Source organism: Vidua macroura, chromosome 8 (genome assembly GCF_024509145.1).
Source record: "Vidua macroura isolate BioBank_ID:100142 chromosome 8, ASM2450914v1, whole genome shotgun sequence".
NCBI classification, from domain to species: Eukaryota; Metazoa; Chordata; class Aves; order Passeriformes; family Viduidae; genus Vidua; species Vidua macroura.
Window position 1 is genome coordinate 30662110 of NC_071578.1, and position 23199 is coordinate 30685308.

Genomic DNA, 23199 nt, shown 5'->3' on the forward strand with positions numbered 1-23199 from the left:
TTTTTAACTCTCAGGAGCTGAAAACAAAAACCCCATCAACTTTTAAAGCCTTGAGATAACATTCCTTGAGGAACTCCCAGAATTTGCAGCATGTGTCCCATATCATGATCTCCAGCAACCACTGAAATCCCACAGGAAGAGCTTTTAAAAGATCCAGGTCTGGCCAGCCTGGAAATGGTTTTACCTCCAATTAAAATGCAGCAAAATCTTTAATTGAGTATCTCATAGCCTGTTACTTTTAGTGAGTGCATGGAAGACAATAAGGACAATTACTCCCAATTTGACAAAAGGGCTCCACTGCAGGAAAGCCTCAGGAGGTGTTAGGAGAACAGAAAAAGCATTAAATGGGATGTTCTGGAGCTCTGGAAGCTGGCTGCTCGTTAAAATTAGTGTTCTGCATCTGTTTCTATTAACATTTCCATTCAAAAAAAGGCAGGATATGGAAGGGAATTGCCCATGGCAGAAATATCCCAGCTTTTACACTGATAACCCATATAAAAAAAAAAGGAATAGACAGGAAAAACAAACATTTCTTTTTATGTCAATCCTGAGAATCACCTCTGATAAATAAACTGAGCATTTATCAAACAGCTCCTGGTGCTCTCCTGCCCACATTTTTGGAGGATTAAGAGCTTTGAGACCACTCAGAACCATTTTTTCATCTCTCATTACCAGGCCACTTCAGTGAGGCATAAAATGTTTGCCAGGAATAAAACTCTCCTTGTCTCCAAAGGATTTATCCAACACTAATCCAAGCTGATTTTTTCAGCTACAAAGGATGATCTAAATGCCCAAAAAAGAGATGGCAGGCAGTAAGTGCTGGCTGGGAGACTGGAGACTGTGCCAGCAACATCCAGAAGTGCAGATGACTGAGCCAGGTACTTTGGAATCTTTCCCTGAAAAGGCTGGAAAATATCTAAGAGAACCCAAATCTGAACAACATTTGTGATAATTAAAGCAAAGCAGGACTTGAAAGGAAATATTTTCATAGAGGTGCTTCTCTCCCTTTACTCTGCTCAGATGGGACCCCCACCTGGAATTCTGTGCACAGTTCTGGTGCCTCCAACATAGGAAGGTCATGGAACTGCTGGAGAGAGTCCAGGGGAGGCACCAGGATGAGCAGAGGGATGAAGCAGCTCTGCTGGGAAGAAAGGCTGGGAGAGCTGGGATTGTTCACCTGGAGAGGAGAAGCTTTGGGAGGACCTCAGTGTGGCCTTGCAGGGCCTGAAGGAGCTGACAAGAAAGATGGAGAGAGACTTGGGACAAAGAATGGAGTGACAAGGAGGGATGGCTTCCCACTGGCAGAGGGCAGGGATGGATGGGATATTGGGAAGGAATTGTTCTCTGGGAGGGTGGGCAGGCCCTGGCACAGGGTGCCCAGAGGAGCTGCGGCTGCCCCTGGATCCCTGGCAGTGCCAGGGATGGACTTTGGGCCTTGAAGCAGCCTGGGACAGTGACCTTGAAGATCATCTTCTTCCAACCCCTCCCACAGGCAGGGACACCCCCAGTTCTCTCTGCCTCAGTTTCACCCCATGTCTGTTCCCATTGTGGGCAGCCAGGCAAAGCCAGCTGGGGATTGCTCTGGGAGCACAAATCCAGCCAAGGCTGTTTGGGTGCTCCTGCTCACCTGGAATTCCAGGGGGGTTTTGGAGGCAGAGCTTCCCTGCACGGGGCTCACCACTTGTCCTGCTCACAGTACCCAACAGCCTAAATGTACCCACTCCAAGGGACTAAAAAACCCCAAAAAATGGAAAATTCTGTAAGCTGCAGCTGTCACCACCTCTGGAAAGGAAGCTCAAGTGAGCTGATGTGTGAGGCAGAACTCACAATTAAAGGGATTGTTCACATGGAAAAAACGCTTGGCTACCTCAACAATTCCAGTTGCAATGCACTTAAAATGAAGGCTTTTTATTCTTATAAGGTTTACCAGTTATTTAGAAAGAATTGAAGCTGTTTCCAAGCTTTTCCTTGGCAGCCATGCCTCTACTTTATCCTCATCATTCCCTCTGTTTTTGTTGCTTTTTGCTTATTATTTCCTGCTTATACATGGAATTAGGTAGAAGCTCCTCTGGGAAAGGCAGGGTGAGCAACTTGAGGATGCACCAAGTAATTTGAAAAATTATTTATGTATTTATATCAAATGTTACTACTTTAAAAATGTGGAAAAATCTAGTGTTGGTTGTTCCAAACAACCAAAGGACAAAATGTTGGTTCACCAGATTTCATGAACACAACGTTTTCAGGCAAAACTTCCCAGATTTCAATGACCAGAAGGGTGTTTCAAGTTTATAACACATGTAAAAGTAGCTATTAAAACATAATTTACATTCTCAGTCACTGTAAATAAAAAGAGACTTAAGACTAGAAAAGAAAGGAGCAACTGGTAAGAATTTAAAGTGACATTTACTCAAAACAACCCTGCAAATCTTGCTCTGGCCTTTAGAGAAAAGCTCTGGGTTTTATGTTTTAATTGACATTTCACCAAGGACTTGAAGAATAACTATCAGAGGTCTCTGATGCCTTCAGGCCAAGAGGTTTTGACCACTTTGAAATCCACAGGTCAAAATAAAAACATTACAATGTATCTCCAAGGAAGTGCTTGATTCTGGCACAAATTATTGCTGTTTCAACTGAGCAACTCTTCATAATAATCAGAAATCTGTGAGGTTTTTGCAGCAAAACCCATCCTCTTATCAACAGTACATTCTAATGATAGCTTAAGGCTTTAGGCACCAGTTAAATTAAGAAAATCCCACATTTTCACCTTCAGATTTGCTCATATGGATGCACATTCCAGCATGGAAGATACGCGGAGTTGTAAATAACTCAGTGTGTGAAGGTTTGATTTTGTGTGAAGGGAGGATTTTTTAAAAATAAAAACAAGAGATGCTTTCATCTCCATCTCCAATATATGAAGTTCTGTTGGATTAATTTAATAGTAAAAGCTTACTCCTACCCCTTTATGCTATAAATTCCTAAATCATTTAGGAAATACACAGAGAAAACGATGTCCCAGGTGTCTTTCACCCTCTTGTGCTTCACCTAAATTAATACTTGTTTGTTGAAATGGAGAGCCCACCTCCACTGCCACCATTCCCAGCTCCTCCTCCTTCCCCCAAAGCTGCTCTTCTGCTCCTGGAAAAATTCAAATTTGCCTTATCTGCAGAGAAATCCCACACAGGTGCTGGGCCTTTCCAGATGAATCTTCACAGCACCCATATTAATTTGACAATTCGGGATTTGCTGAAAACAATGGTTGTCTCTGAGGAGCTGATTAGGTCTGAAAAGCTTTTATTGCAGATGATGGAAAAATCTGTCTGGGCTTTTATTCTGGATATGGGAATTACATACATTACTTGCAAAATAACAACAGGAAAAGTTAAGCTTGGAGACTTCAAATTAGTTGGGCTCTTATAAACAGGCATATTTTAAAGCTACAACTATTTTTAATAGATATTTCTTTCCCTGAACTGATAAAATAAATGTATTAGTACCCTGCAAATAAGATTCCAACAGGTTTAAAACCCCCAAACCACACAAGTAAAGTATTGATGATAACTAAGAATATTCCATCCCTTAAGGCAAGTTTAGAGCAAAGTCCCCTTGCTGAGCAGAGAAAAGGTTGTGTGCTTTTAAACCAAATTTCCAGTGAATTCATATCAAATACTTTGTGACACCATTTAATGTCAAAGCCAGCTACAAATAAATAGAGATTTTCTAGTAGCACAGGCTGGCTCAGGCAGAAAAAGAAACACAGTCATTTATGCCTGGTAGTTTTACTTTTAAAATAAAAAAGATGAGGGACAAAACTACCAGCCATTATTTTAAAATAACAAACCCCTTTCAAAACCTCCTTAAAAAGCTTTCCTCCATAGCTGGCTGACTTTTATGGCCCTCGCATTCATTAGAGGCTTCAGTGTAACTTCATTTTTAAATCTTCATAAACATCAACAGGTGTTCATGTGATAGTGACAAAAAATGCTACAAAATGTTCTGTAGGGTTTGGGGTTGTTAAACGAAAAATGAAATAACTTTGCATTAGAAATGCTGATTGCACAGGACTGAGGATTATAAATGTACTTAATCAGAACTAATTTGTTTCCCCTCAGTGATCTCTTAGTCTTCAAAACTTAGACATGGCGATTATAAAATGGAGCTTTTGTCAGAATGGGCAAAGAGAGCCCAAAATATCTAATTTCAAGGCAACAACATAATTTATTTAATGTTAAATAAAAGCTTCCCAAACCCCAATCACACCACATTTAACTAAGCTGCACATGTTTTGTGTCCAAGCACTTCATTAGCTTTCAATGTGCAGGGCACATTCCCCCTGAGGATTATTCTCCTTCTTATGCCAAACTCTGGCAATTAAAAATTAAACCTGGCTGGCAGAACAGCTCTGGCTTTTCCTGTTCTCAGAGGATCATCTGGCCACTGATGTTCATCAGGCTCTGATGACCAAAATTGACATCAAACTTCAGAACAGGCAATGAGTCAGAGGTGTATGCCCAGTTGTGTCACTTGAAGGCTTCACTGGGGAGCAGCAGAAAAAAAAAAAGGAACAAAAATAAACTTTATCCCCAAACCAAGTGCCCTGGGCTCAAATATTGCCCATGGAATGTGCAGCTGGGAAGCTCTGCAGTCCCACACCAATCTGGGATGGCTCAGCTGGGAAGTGCACCGTGACTGTGACATCAAACAGTGACAATCTCACCAAACTGTGGTTTCTTTCCTCTTGAACTACCCCAAAGACAGGCACAGCTCCCCTTCCTGCCTGTTCCTCTCATTCTCTGAAGCTGGATGAAGAGCTTTCCTAAAGCCCCCCTGACAGGAGCTGTAGCATTGATTTTCCAGCTCCAGGAGGCAGCCTTGGAAATGCAGCCTGTGCTGAGCAGCAAAGCCAGGCTGACATGAAATAAAGGTAGGAGCAACTCCTTTGTGAAGCTCCTCATACTCTGTGTTGATGAGAGAGCAGAGGGTTCAAGTTTCCTCCCTGTTGGGGGTGGAACATTCACAGAAGTTGTTCCTTACCGGGGGATCCCGATCCTCAGCTGAGACCGTGGTGATAACGGTGCCCTTGACTGCATCAGGAGCAACCATTCCCCTGTAGAGCTTCTGGCTGAACTCTGGCGAGTAATCGTTCATATCCTGCAAGAAACAGAAGTCAGAGTTTAGTCCTGGAGTGTTTAATAGCTCCCTGCTGTCTGGGGACTTGCAGGGGCACATTTAATGCTCCTATAATTGTGAAACTCCTTTCTAGGGAAAGTAAAGGGGTGGTTTGCTATCAATGAACAGGAAAATTCCCATTCCTCTGGTAAAACCTTTAACCACAGAAAGTTCTCACTCAACACCTGACTCCAAAACCAAAAATCCAAGCTATTTTATTGCTAAAAAACCAGAATAAAAACTCTATAAGACTACAAGATATCATGGCCCTAAGGACATTCACAACTGAGAAAAACCTAGAGGAGGCTCCCCTAGACCACAGCACCTGCTCTGGGCCCAGGATCCCATTTCAGTCCTGCCCCAGGGATGCCAAAGGATTTAATATGCTAGTCAGTTTAGTCCTGGAGTTCCAGCAAAATTCCAGATACATTCACAAGTGTTTCCGTTGAGTCTCTCCCTCCCGCCGTAGGGATTGCCATTCCCACGCTCTCCCATTCCACTACCCCTGCACAAAATGAGGGGGAAGGTGCTAAGATTCACAGAAGAATGGATGTGGGACTGCTCAGCTGAAGGGAGTTCTGCAGGAAAACACAGCCCCACAAAAGATCAGAGCAGAGAATTCCACACCACCTGCTCCTGTGGCAGCAGACTTGGCTCATTTTCCAAAAGGAATGAGCTGCTCTGGCTTGATGGTGTTTGTTACCTCTAATATCCAATAAATTAAGGGGAAATAAAATGTCCTTTGTAAGACAAAAAGGTATTTGCACAAATTCTTCTGCCAAAAAAAGGAAGGATACATAAATATATCTATATATTTGTATATATACCTAAACATGCCTCAAATATTTTGCAGGGTCATCCCCTTCTCTGAAAGAAGAGAGAGAATTGCTTCTTTTTGCATGGAAATTAAAAATAAACTCTGGCTTTTATTCTTCCTTTTATAAAAATGATGTCTACCAAAAGACTTTTTCCAATTGAAGTTTACTCTTCTGTAGAAAGTCTAGGTCTGTGGTATATTCAAATCAGACCAGTCTGTCACTCATTTAATGTTGTGTTTTACTAACTGGGAAATGTCACTTGGTCCAGTGGATGGTGTCCCTGCTCTCAGATTCTCTGGGAATCTGGAGGCAGAGACTGGAATCCAAAGAGTGCTTTTCCCAGAGCAGTGAAGGAGGAGGAAGAGGGGGTTTAACACCCAGCTATTAAATATTTACATTTTTAACTTAGTGAGACACAAGCATGAAAGGTCCCTTGGTGTCCCCATAAACCAAAAAACCATGAATGTCCCTGTGTACAGTGACATTCCCAAGGCTATTTTATGCTGGGAATGCTGCACCTCAGGGATTTTTCTCCTGCTCTAGCTGTGTTTGGCCTGTCCCCACCTGTCTGGGAGCACCTGGGTTAGGATCAGTGCATTACAGCACGTTATTGCCTTAATGAGTTTTAAATTACGTATTGATTTCCCTCTTAGTGCCTTCCCTCCCCTCCTGCTTTGTTTCTCCTCTTTGCCTTTCCCAGATGACAGTCTCACTGCCCAACATTTTTGTTCAGCATTTTCAGACTCCTTGCAGACAGGGCAGTGTTTGTATCCTACCAATCTTTTTCCTAAATGCCAGCCTTGTGTGAGTCTTGGGAATGAGCTGTGTCCTGCTCAGAGAAGAAGGAATGTGGGGAGGAAGTGAGACCATGAACATGTCAAGGGTGACAGCTGAGTTAACGAGCTGGCATTAAGAAATCCCTTCATAGGTCTTGACTTTGTGAAGGTGCAAATCTGGATCCTCAAGAACACTAAAATTAAACCATCTCTCCCAAATTGTGGTTTTTCTGTGCTTCATCCTTGATCCTTGTGCAGGGGAGGATCCTGTAGTGCTTTTGTGCTGCCCCACGGGTGCAAGGAGGAACAAAACCAACAAAAAGTGGTAGATAAAAAGTATCTATGGTAGGGAGACAGCTTTGGGGGTGTTATGCTTTGCCTTTTGCTCTGTTTTGCAAATAAATCTATATAAAAATATAATAAATCTGCAGCCAGATAAGCAGTGACACAAAGGCTACTTTGTAGTTATCTGTAAATACGTGGCTGTTATTACCTTACTGTCAAAATAGGCAGCCCAGGTATTTGAAAGTGAGAAATATGGAGAATCCATTACCCAGATGTCCCACTTTTATATTTTGGAGCATGTCTGATCATTAATAGGAGCCTGGATTTGAGTTAATGGCAACCTGGATTTATGTGGCTGGAGCAGTGAACTGGGGAAGGTTTTAAGATGCTGCAGTTTGGCCCCATTTGTGGGATTGTACCTCAGATTTAAAAGGTGATTTCATGACTTCTTACAGTCATTTTGGGGGAGGTTTTACAGCCCCATTCCTGAACCTGTGCTCAGGGATTGCACTCTGTCCTGCATTTACTTCTGTGCAAGGGTTACAGGTGTTTTAAGAAGCCATCAGATGTAATCCTCAATTATTAACCTGTTTACAAACAAAACATACCTGGGGCTTTGGTCTCTGCTCAGAAGAAAGCCCAGGACTTGCTCCAAATATTTGTTGTCCAAAGTCTCTCTGTGCTGAAAACCTGAAAACTCCATCTCTGCATCTGTCCAACATTAAATTCTCTTTTATAGCAAAGATTGGATTGAGGGCCTTGGAGAGAGAGAATTTACAAGGGACTGGAGGGACAAGACAAGGGGAATGGCTTCAAAATGCCAGAGGGCAGGGATGGATGGGATATTGAGAAGGAATTGTTCCCTGGGAGGGTGGGCAGGCCCTGGCACAGGGTGCCCAGAGCAGCTGGGGCTGCCCCTGGATCCCTGGCAGTGCCCAAGGCCAGGCTGGATGGGGTTTGGAGCAGCCTGGGACAGCGGAAGGTGTCCCTGCCCATGGCAGGGGGTGGAATGGATGGATTTTAAAGTCCCTTCCCACACAAACATTCCAGGATTCTGGAGCCAGGCTGGGAGAGCTGGGAGTGCTCACCTGGAGAGGAGAAGTCTCCAGGGAGAGCTCAGAGCCCCTTCCAGGGCCTAAAGGGGCTCCAGGAGCACTGGAGAGGGACTGGGGACAAAGGATGGAGGGACAGGGCAAAGGGAATTGGTTTTAGATTGGAAAAGGGAAATTTGGGTAGAATATTGGGAAGGAATCATTCCCTGGGAGGGAGGGGAGGCTCTGAAATGGAATTCCCAGAGCAGCTGTGGCTGCCCCTGGATCCCTTAAGTGTCCAAGGCCAGGCTGGACAGGGTTTGGAGCAGCCTAGGACAGTGGAAGGTGTCCCTGCCCATGGCAGGGGTGGCACTGGATGGACTTTGAGGTCTCTTGCCACCCAAACCATTCCATGACTCTGGGATCCTGTGACTGTGGGGGCACAGGTTTCAGAGCTGGATTGGAGTGGATCATGCCCATGACCTCTTGAGCTGTTCCCAGAACACACAATGGGCTTTTTTTTTTCTCTGCTCCAACAAAACCAGCTCCAGGCTGTATTTCACCCTCAGGGGTGCTGCTTTGTGCTCAAAATTCAGTAGTTTCTTTTCTGCTCGTACCAAGGTTTCTGCTCAATCCTATCTAAGTGGAAATCAATATTCCCTTGCAATGAAACCCATGTCTGAGCTAATAAATGCAAATCAGGCCTTTACAGCCTCTTTGCAGTCTGCTGCCTTCTATGACAAGTGCAGTAAATAAGAAAAAAAATGTATTGTTAGAGCCATGTCCTCTTCCACTCATGTTGAATGTCCAATCCCGCAAAAGGAAAAGAGTGAGGAGGTTTCCTTCAGAGCACAGCATGGAAATTCCCCAAACTTCCCACTCTTCCCACAACTCCAGTTCTGGATCTGCAATTTTCTGCTGTCGTTTTGTTTTGAACATCTGCCACTTCAATCTATGTGCACATTCCCGGAGCTGGTGGCTCTGGGAATGCTGCTTCCAAGTGTTTAATAGCTCCCTGCTGTCTGGGGACTTGCAGGGGCACATTTAATGCTCCTATAATTGTGAAACTCCTTTCTAGGGAAAGTAAAGGGGTGGTTTGCTATCAATGAACAGGAAAATTCCCATTCCTCTGGTAAAACCTTTAACCACAGAAAGTTCTCACTCAACACCTGATTCCAAAACCAAAAATCCAAGCTATTTTATTGCTAAAAAACCAGAATGGAAACTCTATAAGGCTGCAAGATATCATGGCCCTAAGGACATTCACAGCTGAGAAAAACCTAGAGGAGGCTCCCCCAGACCACAGCACCTGCTCTGGGCCCAGGATCCCATTTTAGTCCTGCCAAAGGATTCAATATGCATTTTATACATGATAGTCTCAAAAAATACATTTCAGAGCTCTTCAGACACAGCGTCCCTCGATGTGAAGTGATAGAGTGGAAACTACCGAAAATATGGGGTGTGACTTCAGAAAACAATTTGCTCAGAGGGGAGTTTATTTTTCTGCATGAAAAGCAAGTGTTATTCAACACTAATTCCTTTATGGGAAGATTATTTCTGCCCCTTCCCTTAAATGTCTCCCATGACACAAGGCCCTGGCACAGGGTGCCCAGAGCAGCTGTGGCTGCCCCTGGATCCCTGGCAGTGTCCAAGGCCAGGCTGGATGGGGCTTGGAGCAGCCTGGGACAGTGGAAGGGGCTGGAACAGGATGAGTTTTAAGGTCCTTTCCAACCCAAACAACTCTTGGATTCCATGAACCTGATTTCACCAGATATTGGAGTATCAAGAACTTCAAGTCCCTTTCCATCCTCTTGGCCTCTCATAATGAACACACCTTAATTAACACCAAGTTCAAACCCTTGTGATGCTGATATGGCCAAAGAGGCCCCTTGAATTTTGTCTGTAAGTGGGTGCAGAGCTGCTTTGTCTGAAGCTGCACAGAACAGGGCCTTGCTCACATGGCACTACTGATCTCTTTCCCATTTAGTGCTCAGCAGGCCCTAAAGTAGCTCATCCTATAAATTAAGGGATAATATTCATGATGGAATACACGAGGCAATAAATGACTGGCAGATGATTGAACTGATCAGTTGAGATGGAAGGAAAGAAATAAATCTGTTTACCAGCACTGTAGCCCAACCTCAGGCTTGTTATTCCATTAGTGTCACCAGAAATGAGAAATATTTTGGAGGCAATCCAGCTGATTTTTTTTCACCTTCCTGTAAGTTTTATGAGGCTGCTCTGTTCTTTAAATGGGAAAAGATGTTCATTGTGTGGCTTTTTCTGCTGTCCCCAGGGTCCCATTGGCCTCCTTGGCCCAGGACATTCTGCTGGCCCAGGAACAGCTCGGTGTCCCCCAGGACCCTCTGCTGGCCCAGGAACAGCTCGGTGTCCCCCAGGACCCTCTGCTGGCCCAGGGACAGCTCGGTGTCCCCCAGGACCCTCTGCTGGCCCAGGAACAGCTCGGTGTCCCCCAGGACCCTCTGCTGGCCCAGGGACAGCTCGGTGTCCCCCAGGTCCTTCCCCACAGAGCTGCTCCAGCAGGGACTCCCAGCCTGTGCTGGTGCCTGGGGCTGTTCCTCCACAATCATTGATGAACAATTTAAACAATCCTGGGACCAGTATTAAGCCCTGGGGACACCTGCAATGACAGCCACCAACCACACCCTGTGCCACTGATCATGACCCCTGTGATCAGCCAGCTCTCAATCACCTCACTGCCTCCTCACCCTCATTTTTTGGCATTGTTAGAACTGAAACCTTCTGTTTTTTATTTATTCTTGTTGCTGTCTCACTTTGAATCCTTCACCTGAGACAATGGCTTCATTCCACCACACAATGTCCTTGAAAACTCCAAAGCAAACCAATCCCCAACCCAGAAAGAAGAGAAAAGCACTTCTACAAACATGAAAAGGAAAAATATTACAAAAAATAATGCTGGTAATAAGAAGAGGAGGACACAGCATAAAATATGCAGAGGCCTTACAAGGCCAATGATACAGAAATTCTCATTATTTGTGTTTAGGAACACATTACTCACTTAACAGCAACTGTTTCTGTTAACAAACCCTATTACCACAACAGTTATTTCCAAATGCTAAATCCTAATAATTTGAACCGCAAAAATTTTGTTTTTTCCAGTAGTGGGAATCATCTGGATTGTGAGGGGATGGGTCTGGGTACAACAAGAAGCAAAACAAACTCATCTCTCCCAGACACCCCGTGGCTTCTTGCAGCTTCAGGGGAAATGTTAAGAAAGCAGTCAAAGGAATCTGAGAACTTGGAAAAGAGAAATATCTTGGTCTGTTTGAGGTGGTGGGAAGAAATCAGTGCCACTTAGACTATTTCTCCTTGGAAATACTTGAATGGATGCAATAATTATTCTGCTATGGTTCCTTGAGAGGGGATGGAGTCAGGTGAGGATCAGGTTCTTCTAGAAAATGACAACAAGACAGAAGGAAACAACTACAAGCTGTGCCAGGGGAGATTCAGGTCAGACCTTAGGAAAGATTTCTTCACCCAAAGGGTGGCCAGATATTGGAAGGGGCTGCTCAGGGCAGAGGCGGGGTTACAATCCCTGGAAGTGCTCAGAAGAAGCGTGGATGTGGCACTTGGGGACACAGTTTAGTGGTGCAGGGTTAATGGCTTCACTCAGTGATCTCAGGGGTCATTTCCAATTAAATGATTCTATGAATTCATTGATTCACCTTTGGCTTTCTCTGCCAAAGGAGCCCTAGGACATCCTCACAATGCAGGGAGCCTTTTGGCTGCAGCAGAGGCCAATAACTTGCTCCATCCCGACGTGAGGGTACAGATGAAGTTACTCTGCCTGCAGTGAAAGCCCCGCTCTGCAATCTATGCCTCGACCTAGCTCAGGGCAGGTTAATACAAACTATTTGTAACTTGTCATGCCAAGGGCTGAGAGTCCAAAGAACAGCCCAGTGTGCATCCCCCTCCTGCAGCCACAGAGAGCAGGGGGCTCTGGGTGTGCTCATTCGGCTGGATATCACACAAATGATGGACGACACCATCAGACATCCATAGCTGCTTAACACAATTCCATTACCCAGGAAAAATTACAGTGCTTATAGTGAAGAGCTGGGCTGGGAGAAATGACAAATGTGAGTGGAGCAGTGGGAGCCCCAGAGGGCTGGAGAACTCAGTAATAACACAAATAAAGTCCTGAGGGTTGGAGGGGCTGGATCTGTGATGGTGACATGAGCTTGGCCCCAGCACTGCTTCCCTCTAGTTCAATTTTGTGTTCTTATGTTGGGGGCTGTGAGGCATCTGCACTTGGTTCAGTTCCTATTTGGGCTCTCAAACCCTATATTAAAGTAATTACTCAAAGCCCAGCCTCTAAATAAAGGGAAAGCTCAGGAACTACTCAGAGGAAACACATCCAGTTCCTACAGCAGGAGCAGAAGATGCTGAGTGGGAGGGAAAGGGTGGCCTGTTCTTGTTCTCACTTGGTTTCAAGACCCTGCACCCTGCTCCTGCTGCTCTGACTCTTGATCAGCCTTCTGAGGTGACTCGAGGATCCTTCCCATCTCAAACAGGAACAGCACAAGGTTCTGCCTTCACCCTCCACCCTCACCCCTGTGAATTTTATATCTGGGAAGTTAATCTTTAAGCTCAAATTAGACCATCCAGACACCTCTTATGACCAATGTTCAAAATATCTCCCAGCTGACACAAAACCTGCTGATGACATCTGCCCAACGCATTGAGATATTAAATCTGTTTTTTCCACAAGTCCTCCTCCATTCTCTCAAGTGCCACTCAAAATTCCCCTGTCCTACCTCTCACTCCAGGCTGGAAGCTAAGCACCATCTTCATCTCAGCATTTTAATAATATTTGATTGTATCCCCTGATCTGTTGCAAAACTCAGCCTGTCACTGAGTATGAAAACTCTCACCTTAAACTGGATTTATTTTCTTTCTCATTTGAAGTATCCCCTGCTTGTCCTCCCTTCCAGGCCCCATTCTGCCCCCAGCCAAACACCTTTTACTCCAAAATTGTTACTTCTGGCTCCGGCCTGGTATTCCAGCCTCTCCAAAGCTTCATCATGCTCCCATTTTGTTGCTCATGTGTGGAAAGATTTTCCAGAAGAGCAAGAACTGATTTCTTAATCCTATTAATCCCCTCCTTAAATTCCCTATTCCCTCCTTTGAATGTGCACAAGCTGGTACACTGAGGCCACCAAGCTGAACTGCAATTTTCCCTGACATTAATTAATACAATCAACCACACAATCAACCAGACAACAGCTTTTCTCTGACCACAATCCTACCTGAAAACCTTTAAAAAACCCCAACAAACCCACCCAAACCAACCCAAACTATTCTTTCAAAAATTCAGTGTGCTGGGAAAAGGTTTCTTTTAGGAAAAAAACTGAGGTTTAAGCAACTTGCTCTGTAAAAGTCCAACAGGAGCAGCTCAGGGAATGATGGAAAAGCTCATTCCTCTCAATGACGTGGAATGTGCTGGGGAAAAGCATGGATTAGTCAGGAACAGGTGACCTGCACCTCACACTGAGACATTTTGCAAACAGAGAGGCATCATAGAAACCTTCTGGCATTGTCACCAGAGCTAATAATGGGAGACATTTAGTGTCCTAAAAGAATTGTGAGCTCAGTAGAGACTGACAAACAGAATTACTCAAAACCAAGTGGCAATTCAAGCACCTGCAGATACAGAATAGGCTGAACCCCTATGACTTGCCAAATGCTTTTCACAGACACATTTAAACTGAACATTTGTGAGCTGTGCTTTTGGTCCTGCTACAATTTTTGCTCCTTCACTAAAATCTGAGCAATTAAAGTCTCTGCTCTCCCACAGTTCACAAAAACTCAAGCAACTACTCAAAAGGACAGAATGACTGACAGAGCTGCACCTTTGGGAATGCCAGGGGTAGGATTAAGGCATCTGAGCTCTCCTCTCCTCTTGGACACAGGGAAATGAAGATGGGAAAGTGTTTTAGTCCCAGCTAAATTCCCAAACAGACACCAGCACCCCTGGGGAGGCCCCTGAAACCCTGAGGTGAGGCTGTAACTCACTGCAGTTCATGGTGCAAGACACTAAATCAGGCTGTTCCTTTGCAGAGCTGGATTTTCCAGCAGCAGAATCTGCAATCCAGGATGTGCTGTGCCACACCAGCACTCAATACACCCCACTGAGTCTTAAAATCACAATTTGTGTGCTGAAAAGTGATTGTGTCACTTTTGCAAACAATTCCATGAGGGGTTTATTCTAGCCTTTTAGAGATTCTAAAGGACAAAATGTCTGTATTTGTGTCAGGTGTTATTTGATTTCATAAATCCAGGATTTAACTATGTAATTTCACATGGGGAGAACAATTACAGCTGTTATAAAATATCTGTTTAACTGAACAGAGTAAGACTCAGACAAGTGAGGTGCAGGAGAGCAGAGAGTCCTGGTGTTTCCTAAGGACACCTGCATGGTGGTGGAATATTCTGGCACAGCTTGGAGAGGATGCTGCTGGCTGAGGAGTCACCCCTTTACCTTGACTCTGACGGTGACAGTGGCCAGCCCAGGAGGCATCGTGCCCTTGCTGTCAAAGGCTTCCACGAGGAAGGTGAAGGTTGCCTCTGTGTCAGAGAAGGATTCATAATCCAAGGATTTCCTGAGCGACAGCTCTCCCGTGTGCTTGTTCAGGGCAAAATGCTGCTGGGCTTCCTCAGTGCGGATCCGATAGTTCACATCTGCACCCAGGTCCACATCCTTGGCCTGCAGGGAACAAACAGAGGGGCATCAAACAAAATCCATCCTCACAAAATAGCCCTCTGAGATTTAAAGGGCAAACTGTGGTGGACGTCCTGAGTTTAGTTGTGTTGTTGTAATTGTATTCCATGCGAACAGACACAAGGAACGAAGAATTCACTGAAGGTTCAAGCTGTGGGAAATGAGCACAGTGGTTCTGGGAAAATGGCAGTGGAAACTGACGCTGGTCTTTGTTCTCCTCCCTGGGCACCTGTTACTGGTCACTGCCAGGATCACAGAACCCCAGGATGGTTTGGGTTAGAAGGGACCTTAAAACCATCCAGTGCCACCCCTGCCATGGGCAGCAACATCTTCCACTGTCTCAGGCTGCTCCCAGCCTTGTCCAACTTGGTCTTGGGCACTTTCAGGGATCCAGGGGCAGCCACAGCTGCTCTGGGCACCCTGTGTCAGCCCCTCAGCACTGTCCCAATGAACGATTCCTTCCTAACATCTGATTTATACCTCTTCTCTTTTAGCTTAAAACTCTTCCCCTTGGCCTATCGCTGTCTGGCTGTGTAGACAGTGGCAGTGTAGGTTTTGCTGTTTCATTGTTTCTTTTTATTAATTGCTATCATTTCTTAAATAACCTTATCTTTAAAGGGTTTTTTTGGTACCTGCTATGAGGCCAAGCATTCTTCAGAATCACAGAATCCCAGAAGGGTGTGGATTGAAAGGGACATCAAAGCCCATCCAGTGCCATGGGCAGAGCCACTTTCCACTACCCAAGGTTGCTCCAAGCCTCATCCAACCTGGTCTTGGACACTTCCAGGGATCCAGGGGCAGCCACAGCTTCTCTGGGCAAAAAAACTTACCCTCATGCTCCAGTTCACAAACTTTTATTTGAGTCTCACTGCCAAGTTCAATAAGAACCCTGAATATCACAGAACAAACATGCACCACCTTCACTCACCCATGCCTCCTTACCTCCAGCTGCAGGAAGACAGTTCCTGGTGGGAGATTCTCTGGCACACAGACAGTGTAGGAGGTGTTGGTGAACACAGGGCTGTTGTCATCAATATCCAGCACCTTGATGGCCAAGGTGAGCGTGGAGCGCCGGGGGTCCACAGCTCCATCTGTCGCCTCCACGATGAGCTCGTAGTAATCCCTCACCTCCCTGTTCAGCTTCACTGCCGTGTAAATGCTGCCGTTGGAGGTGATCCGGAAAAGGTTGTTGAAGTTGGCCAGACTGTAATGGACCTGCCCATTAACCCCAGCATCTGCATCTGTAGCCTGCAGAGACAGCAGGAAAACCATGGGTTAATGCACAAATTGCAAACCTTCGAGGAAGATGCCCACAGGACAGAAACCAGGTGAGGCAGGGAAGGATTCTGCCAAATCTGTGGTGTCTGGGGCAGCCTGCCTCTAAGCTTTGACTGAAGATAAAACATCCCACAGAAACAAATGGCTCCATTCCCAGCGACAGAAGCCAGGCTAAGTGGATCCTAGCTGGATTTTTCAGGAGAAAAGGCACATTTAGCTGCTCAGCCTTGGAAACTTTTGACAGGACAAGAGGACATAGCCTGAAGTTGTGGGGGGCTCAGCTTGGACAGGAGCAGGAATTTCTGCATGGAAAGGGTACTCAGGCCTTCGCAGGGACTGCCCAGGGAGCTTTGGAGTGCCCATCCCTGGAGGTGTCCAAGGAAGGGCTGGAGGTGGCACTCAGTGCTCTGGGGTGGGATCACACACAGGCTGGACTCAATCCTGAAAATTTTTCCAACCTAAATAATTCTGGGATTCTATTTTATGATTCTCTGAATTTCAACAGAGGATGAATTTGATGCTTGTGAAGCCAAGCCCTCAGATAATTCTAATGCTGAAGGGTCTTCAGGATTGGGTGGTGCCTGAGAGGAATTTTTATTTAACACTGGTGTAGTGTTTCATTGCTGCCCAAATCCTTATGGAAAATGAATTTAAATGAAGGATGGATGCAGACAGACAGAAGGGACACATGAGTTAGAAAGTTTCTTTCCACTTAACACATTTGTCACACTCAGTGATATTTTCATCACTGCTCTCTGAAGAACTACTTAAATTTCTGTTTTGTTCATCCTGTTCTTCAAACCCAAACATTATCACATTTCATCCTTAATCTTCTGTGCTCGCGACAGATTGATGAGTGCCACAGAAAACCATCCTGATTTCTTTAGTTGGTATCTTTGTTCTCACACACTGAACCAAGCCTCAGATTTCAGTGTCAGTCAAATAATTCTTGTTATCACATAATTACAGGGATGGACAAAATTAACAGGCTTTCATAGAGCTCTCAGATTGAAATGCTGACCTGTTATTTTGCCTCCTCTTAATTAAATTAGGCCATGATGAACAAGGTTACCTAAATTAAACACAGGACACTCTGCCCTACTCTCTTCTCATTTATTTGCCTTTATGAATGACATCTGTGAAGATCATAAGAGATTTGCATGTTTTGTTTTCAGAACAGTTGCTGGGAATGCTTAATTCTGGTGATGGTGTTCATTGTAAGGCTTGGTAATGAAACCATTTATCTTGCTAGAAATCAATTAAAAGTTAATTAAAATTGCTAATAAGGAAAACAATCACTGTGTTTCTTCCCTGCATTATGCCCATGTGCTAAGGAGGGTTTGCTACAACTTCATCCTAACTGGTCCATAGGTATATGGCATCCTTCTAATCCACATCTGTCAGCTGGATTTGCTTAATTTCCAATCAATTCAATTTCCTCTGTAGAAACAACAGATCTAAAAAAGGAAAACAACAAACAAACCAAAAAGCCCCAAAGGAATCTCCAAGAGTAATCTGAAATACGCCTATAATTGGAAACCGTGACAAAAAATTCTCATGAGACAACAGTTTTGCATCAGGTTAGTTTGGAAGCATGTTTTAGAATAGATAAACTTCATGCTTAGGAAAGGAAATGAAAATTACTTTCAAATATATGGCAGGGTTTGCAACTGGGTTCCTAAAAACATGATCATGAATGTTTTGAACTCATTTGTGCACATCCTTAGGCAGAAACACTATTGCCACGTTCAGTTTTGATTTAAACACCTTTGTAGGACTCATTTGATTCACAGAATCCAAGGATCTGAGGCTGGAAAATCCCTCCCAGCCCATGGAGTCGCAGCTGTGCCCGGTGCCCACCTTGTCCCCAGCCCAGAGCACTGAGTGCCACCTCCAGCCCTTCCTTGGACACCTCCAGGGATGGGCACTCCAAAGCTCCCTGGGCAGCCCCTGCCAAGGCCTGAGCACCCTTTGCATGCAGAAATTCCTGCTGCTGTCCAAGCTGAGCCTCCCCTGGCACAGCTTGAGGCCGTTTCCCCTTGGCCTGTCCCTGTTCCCTGGCAGCAGAGCCCGACCCCCCCTGGCTGTCCCCTCCTGTCAGGAGTTGTGCAGAGCCACAAGGTCCCCCCTGAGCCTCCTTTTCTCCAGGCTGAGCCCCTTTCCAGCTCCCTCAGCCACTCCTGGGGCTCCAGCTCCTTCCCCAGCTCCGTCCCCTTCCCTGGCCATGCTCCAGCCCCTCCAGGGCTCTCTGGCCGGGAGGGCCCAGAACTGGACACAGCCCTCGGGGTCCCTCAGCAGGGCCAGCCCAGGGGACAGGCCCTGCCCTGGGCCTGTGGCCACCCCATGGCTGCCACAGCCCAGGGGCCATTGGCCTCGTGCCCCCCTGGGCACCCCCGGGCTCCTGTCCAGCCCTGGCACAGCCCCCAGGGCCTTTCCTGACGGGCCCTTTCCAGCCCCTCTGCCCAGCCTGGAGCTGCAGGGCCTGGGGTGACCCCAGGGCAGGACCCAGCACTTGCTGAACCTCAGCCCATGGATCCAGCCTGTCCTGATCCCTCTGCAGAGCTTCCTGCCCCCCAGCACAGCCACACTCCCACCTGGCTTGGGGTTCTTCACAAACTGTCTCAGGGTACACTTGATCCTCTCAATCTCATCCTTGATAAAAATATTAAACAGGTATTTCCACAAAGAGTAGCAAGCAAAGCATCATTATTAAATCCAATTATCTAATTGGGATTGTACCACTGTAACACTGGTGAAGAACTAACATTTTTATCACTCTAAACTTGAAAAGAGATAATGTTTTCTTTATGGATAAGAAAGAAAGAGAGTTTCATCTGTTTCCTAAAAGAATCCTGTCTCAAGGGTGCACAACTGTTCCCACATGGAAATAATTTCCCAGAGCCTCTCGGAGCCTGTGGGAAGCAGCTCCTTGGGTAAGGACTTGTTCTTGGTGTGGACACTCTCTGTCCCTCTTTGCAGTCATCACACTGCACCAAAAAGGACAACTTTAACCCCAATTTCACCCCCAGATCTGTCACCAACAGGTACAAGACTTGCCAGGAAGTGAGGGAACAGGAGGTATGGAAGATGAGGACCTTTCAGGACGTTCTGCTTCAAAAAAACAGCCCTGGCTGAATTTATCCTGAATTTATCCTGAACCAGTGATATCCCAATAAGTTTAATCCCATTTGGTCATTACCAACACTGGGCTGAATTCCCTGAGTGAACAGGTAGAGAGGTGGAGAGAAGCCAGGAAACAATTAATTCCCATATAACCTGAATCCTAAAGAAAGTCCCAAAGGCAAGGAGAAAACATTCCTATGCCCACTCAAGGCTTTCCACCACAACTCATCCCGAATGATATGCACAAAAAATACGGTGAGAGTGCTGAAGTTTTGGCAGGTAAAGGGCCCTTTATGATGACAGCAGACCCTAAAAGGAGCTGCAGATGTATTTACAGGCAGAAGGCTCTTCACAGCCTTGCAGAGGCTGCTGCTACCTGACAGGAGGCAGCAGAAACAGCAGCTGTGATTGCTGGAGGCAAAATAACCCTCAGAGGCCACTGGGGACAGAGGCACCACAGAAACTAAGACCAAAAAAACCTAAACCAGAATAAAAAAAACCCTAAAGAAGAGGAGAGAACTAGCAAAAAGAGGTAAACTACAAAAGGAATAGAAGAGATTTCAAGACAGTGCCATGGTGTCATTGCATCTCAAATGCTGGTCCATTTCTACCTTGTCCATCTCACTAAATGACGGAATCCCAGACTGGTTTGGTTTGGAAGGACCTCAAATCCCACCCAGTGCCACCCCTGCCAAGGGCAGGGACACCTTCCATCATCCCAGGCTGCTCCAAGCCCCAATGTCCAACCTGGCCTTGGGCATTGCCAGGGATCCAGGGGCAGCCCCAGCTGCTTTGGGCACCCTGTGCCAGGGCCTGCCCACCCTCCCAGGGAATGATTCCTTCCCAGTATCCCATCCATCCCTGTCCTTTGGCAGTTTGAACCCATTCCCTGTGTCCTGTCACTCCAGTTCCTGTTGAGGGTCCCTCTCCAGCTTCCCTGTGTCCCTTCAGGCCCTGGAAGGAGCTGTGAGGTCTCCACACACCTTTCCCTTCTCCAGGCTGGGCACTGCCAGCTCTCCCAGCCTGGCTCCACAGGGAAGGTGCTCCAGACCCCTCAGCACCTCCATGGCCTCCTCTGGACCTGCTCCAGCAGTTCCATGCCCTCCTTGTGTTGGCGGCACCAGAACTGTGCACAGAATTCCAGATGGGCTCTCACCTGAGCAGAAGAGGGGGGGAGCATCTCCTCCCTCCACACTGTGGGGTGAGCCCAGGATACATCTCCTGGTGTTTATCCAGAATCAGGAAAAATGTGCCCATCCAAAGAGACAGAGCAAGTACTGCTGTTATTCTGGTGACGTCTCAGATCTCCAGGATGACTCTTATTTCCATCTCTAATTGATTAAGTACTGCATGATAAAACAAACATGGAAACCTGGGAATATGAATGACTCACTACTTTATTTCCCAGAAAATACATTCCACATTTATTAGAGATGCCATCACCTACAAGGTGCCTGCCTTTACCTGATGTGGTAAATTCAGATTTGTGTTACTAGCTCTGCTTCCACATCACCAAGAAACCCTCAGGAACATAAACCAGCAATGTTCCAGAGTAACAAATTATCTCCCACCATCTCCAACAGCAGGAAAACACAGTCCTGGGAGATGGGAGTGACTAAGACACCTCTGAAGGATCATTAACTCTGAAATATAATGACAAGGGCTTGAATGTCAACAATATTCATTATATCATTATCATCCTTTGCAAAAGAAACCTCTTATTATATCCTCAACTCTTGCTCATGATGGTGAAAGGATTTAGGCAGGTTAATTGAGGATTTGTGCTTGGAATGTTGGAACTAGAAAGCATCAAAGCAATGTCATTATTCCTACTCATCTCTAAATCAGAGACAAGCACGGTGGATATCCCCCTTTCCTAAAGGCTGAAACATTTCTTAGGGACCACTCTGCCACAAAACCAGCTTCCTTCAGTTTAAATTTCCCTTCTTCAGGAGCAAAGGTTCCCCACAGTCCCTACCCAAGCCAACCAAACTCCTGATTTTGGACAGCTCCCCCAGTATTCCACAGCTCAAGGTAGGAATTGTGCTGGAGGATCCAAATGATGCTGTTGGTGAGAATTATTGTTCTCATGGCAGATAACATGATTCCTTTATACTAGGGGTTTAATAGGTTTATTATTGCGGGTTTAATGGCTTTATTACTCTGGGTTGGAAGTATTCCCAAGCCCCTCATTTGTGTCAAACAGCAAATCAAGTGTAGGTGGGAGTGTTAGATTGGATTTTGGACTTGTTTTGCAGGGAGATTACAGTTTGTGCCCACAGGACAAAATTAACATCTCCCAGATGCAGTCAGAGGCCACAAATATCTGAAATGTGCCTGACCTCTTTGTCATAAACCAAATATTTGTAAGTATTTTAAGGAGGGAACATCAGTCATCCATAAAAGTTTGGACTTTCCTTCTCTCCTAAAGTTCAGGAAGGCTTTTTCTCTCTTTTGTTGTTTCTTGACAGCTTTTACACAGCCTTTCACTTTTAAATTTTCTTAGATGGATGGAGCAGCTCTGCTGGGAGGAAAGGCTGGGAGGGTTGGGATTGTTCAGCCTGGAGAGGAGAAGCTTTGGGGTGACCAAATTGTGGCTTTGCAGGGCCTGAAGGAGCTGCAGGAGAGATGGAGAGAGATTTTGGACAAGGGCTTGCAGTGCCAGGACACAGGGAATGGCTTCCCAGTGCCGGAGGGCAGGGATGGATGGGATATTGGGAAGGAATTGTTCCCTGGGAGGGTGGGCAGGCCCTGGCACAGGGTGCCCAGAGCAGCTGGGGCTGCCCCTGGATCCCTGGCAGTGCCCAAGGCCAGGTTGGACAGGGCTTGGAGCAGCCTGGGATGGTGGAAGGTGCCCCTGCCCATGGCAGGGGTGGCACTGGATGGGTGGGATTTGAAGTCCCTTCCAACTCAAACCAGTCTGCAATTCATTGATTTTGGCTGTCTTGCAATTTCAAGGCAAATTCTACTTCCTTGAGACCCAAGTGCACACACATCCTTTGGAAAAATCCTTCAGGTTTTGTGGATATCCTCCAGGAGCTTCAACATCCTACTGAACTCCCAGGTTATGGCAGCTTATCCTTCACTCCACTCAGAGTAGGATAAAGGAAACACCCTGTAAATTTTCAAATACTGACATAATTTTCAAACACTGTCCTATTTTTAGGCATTAGACAAGCCAGAACAACCCTGGATGATTACTTCCATGGTCTCTGCTAATTCCAGTGCACCTGGAGGGTTAATTCCAAAACCAATTAAATGTGCTTCCAAACAAAGCTGCACATTAAGAGCAGTTAAACCCTAAGAGCAAATATAAATGAAAATAAATGAAAATCCAAAAGCTCATGGCTGCAAGCCCATCACTGGATGGGTTGGTGAATCTCCTACATGAGCTAATCACATTTTAATGCTTCATAGCTTCAACCAGCCCAGCTTTCTTCAGCCTGGCACACGACAAAATCCTGACCTTGGAGACTTGGTTGTCCTTGAAGGATGATTAAAAAATTTGGGTTTTGATGAGTGTGTCCTTTGGCAATGATATGATGAAGAGATTAAACCAATGGATTTGCACACTAGAAAGAACAAAAACACCAAAAAGCCCTCCCAAAACAAAAACTTTCTAAATCACAGATGGAATATACTGTACAAACTCTGCACATATAGCTGGGCTCCCAAATATTTCTCTAAAGTTATTTTTTGGAATTTCTCTTGTCTTTGAGTTGGAAGGGGCCTTAAGGCCCATCCAGTGCCACCCCCTGCCATGGGCAGGGACCCCTCCCACTATCCCAGGATACTCCAAGCCCCAGAGTCCAACCTGACCTTGGGCACTGCCGGGGATGGGAATCAGGCATCAAAATCCTAAAAGGGCATGAACCAGAGATATGAAATCACTGATTCAGAAGATTTAATTTGGCATCAAGCTGAAAGAGATAATAGGGCTTAAAGGCATCCCAAAATGT

At 45.7% G+C, this 23199-nt stretch overlaps 1 protein-coding gene across 16 annotated transcripts in view; it reads right to left on the minus strand.

The window, feature by feature from the left end:
* PCDH15 (protocadherin related 15) overlaps positions 1-23199 on the minus strand; it is a 331935-nt gene that overhangs the window by 81714 nt on the left and 227022 nt on the right. For all 16 annotated transcript variants that reach the window (XM_053984471.1, XM_053984472.1, XM_053984474.1 and 13 more), the window contains 3 exons: positions 15782-16087; positions 14600-14824; positions 5032-5148 (listed from right to left, as the gene is read on the minus strand). In XM_053984471.1, the coding sequence (XP_053840446.1) occupies positions 5032-5148; positions 14600-14824; positions 15782-16087 (648 nt within the window). The remainder of the gene's footprint in view (positions 1-5031; positions 5149-14599; positions 14825-15781; positions 16088-23199) is intronic.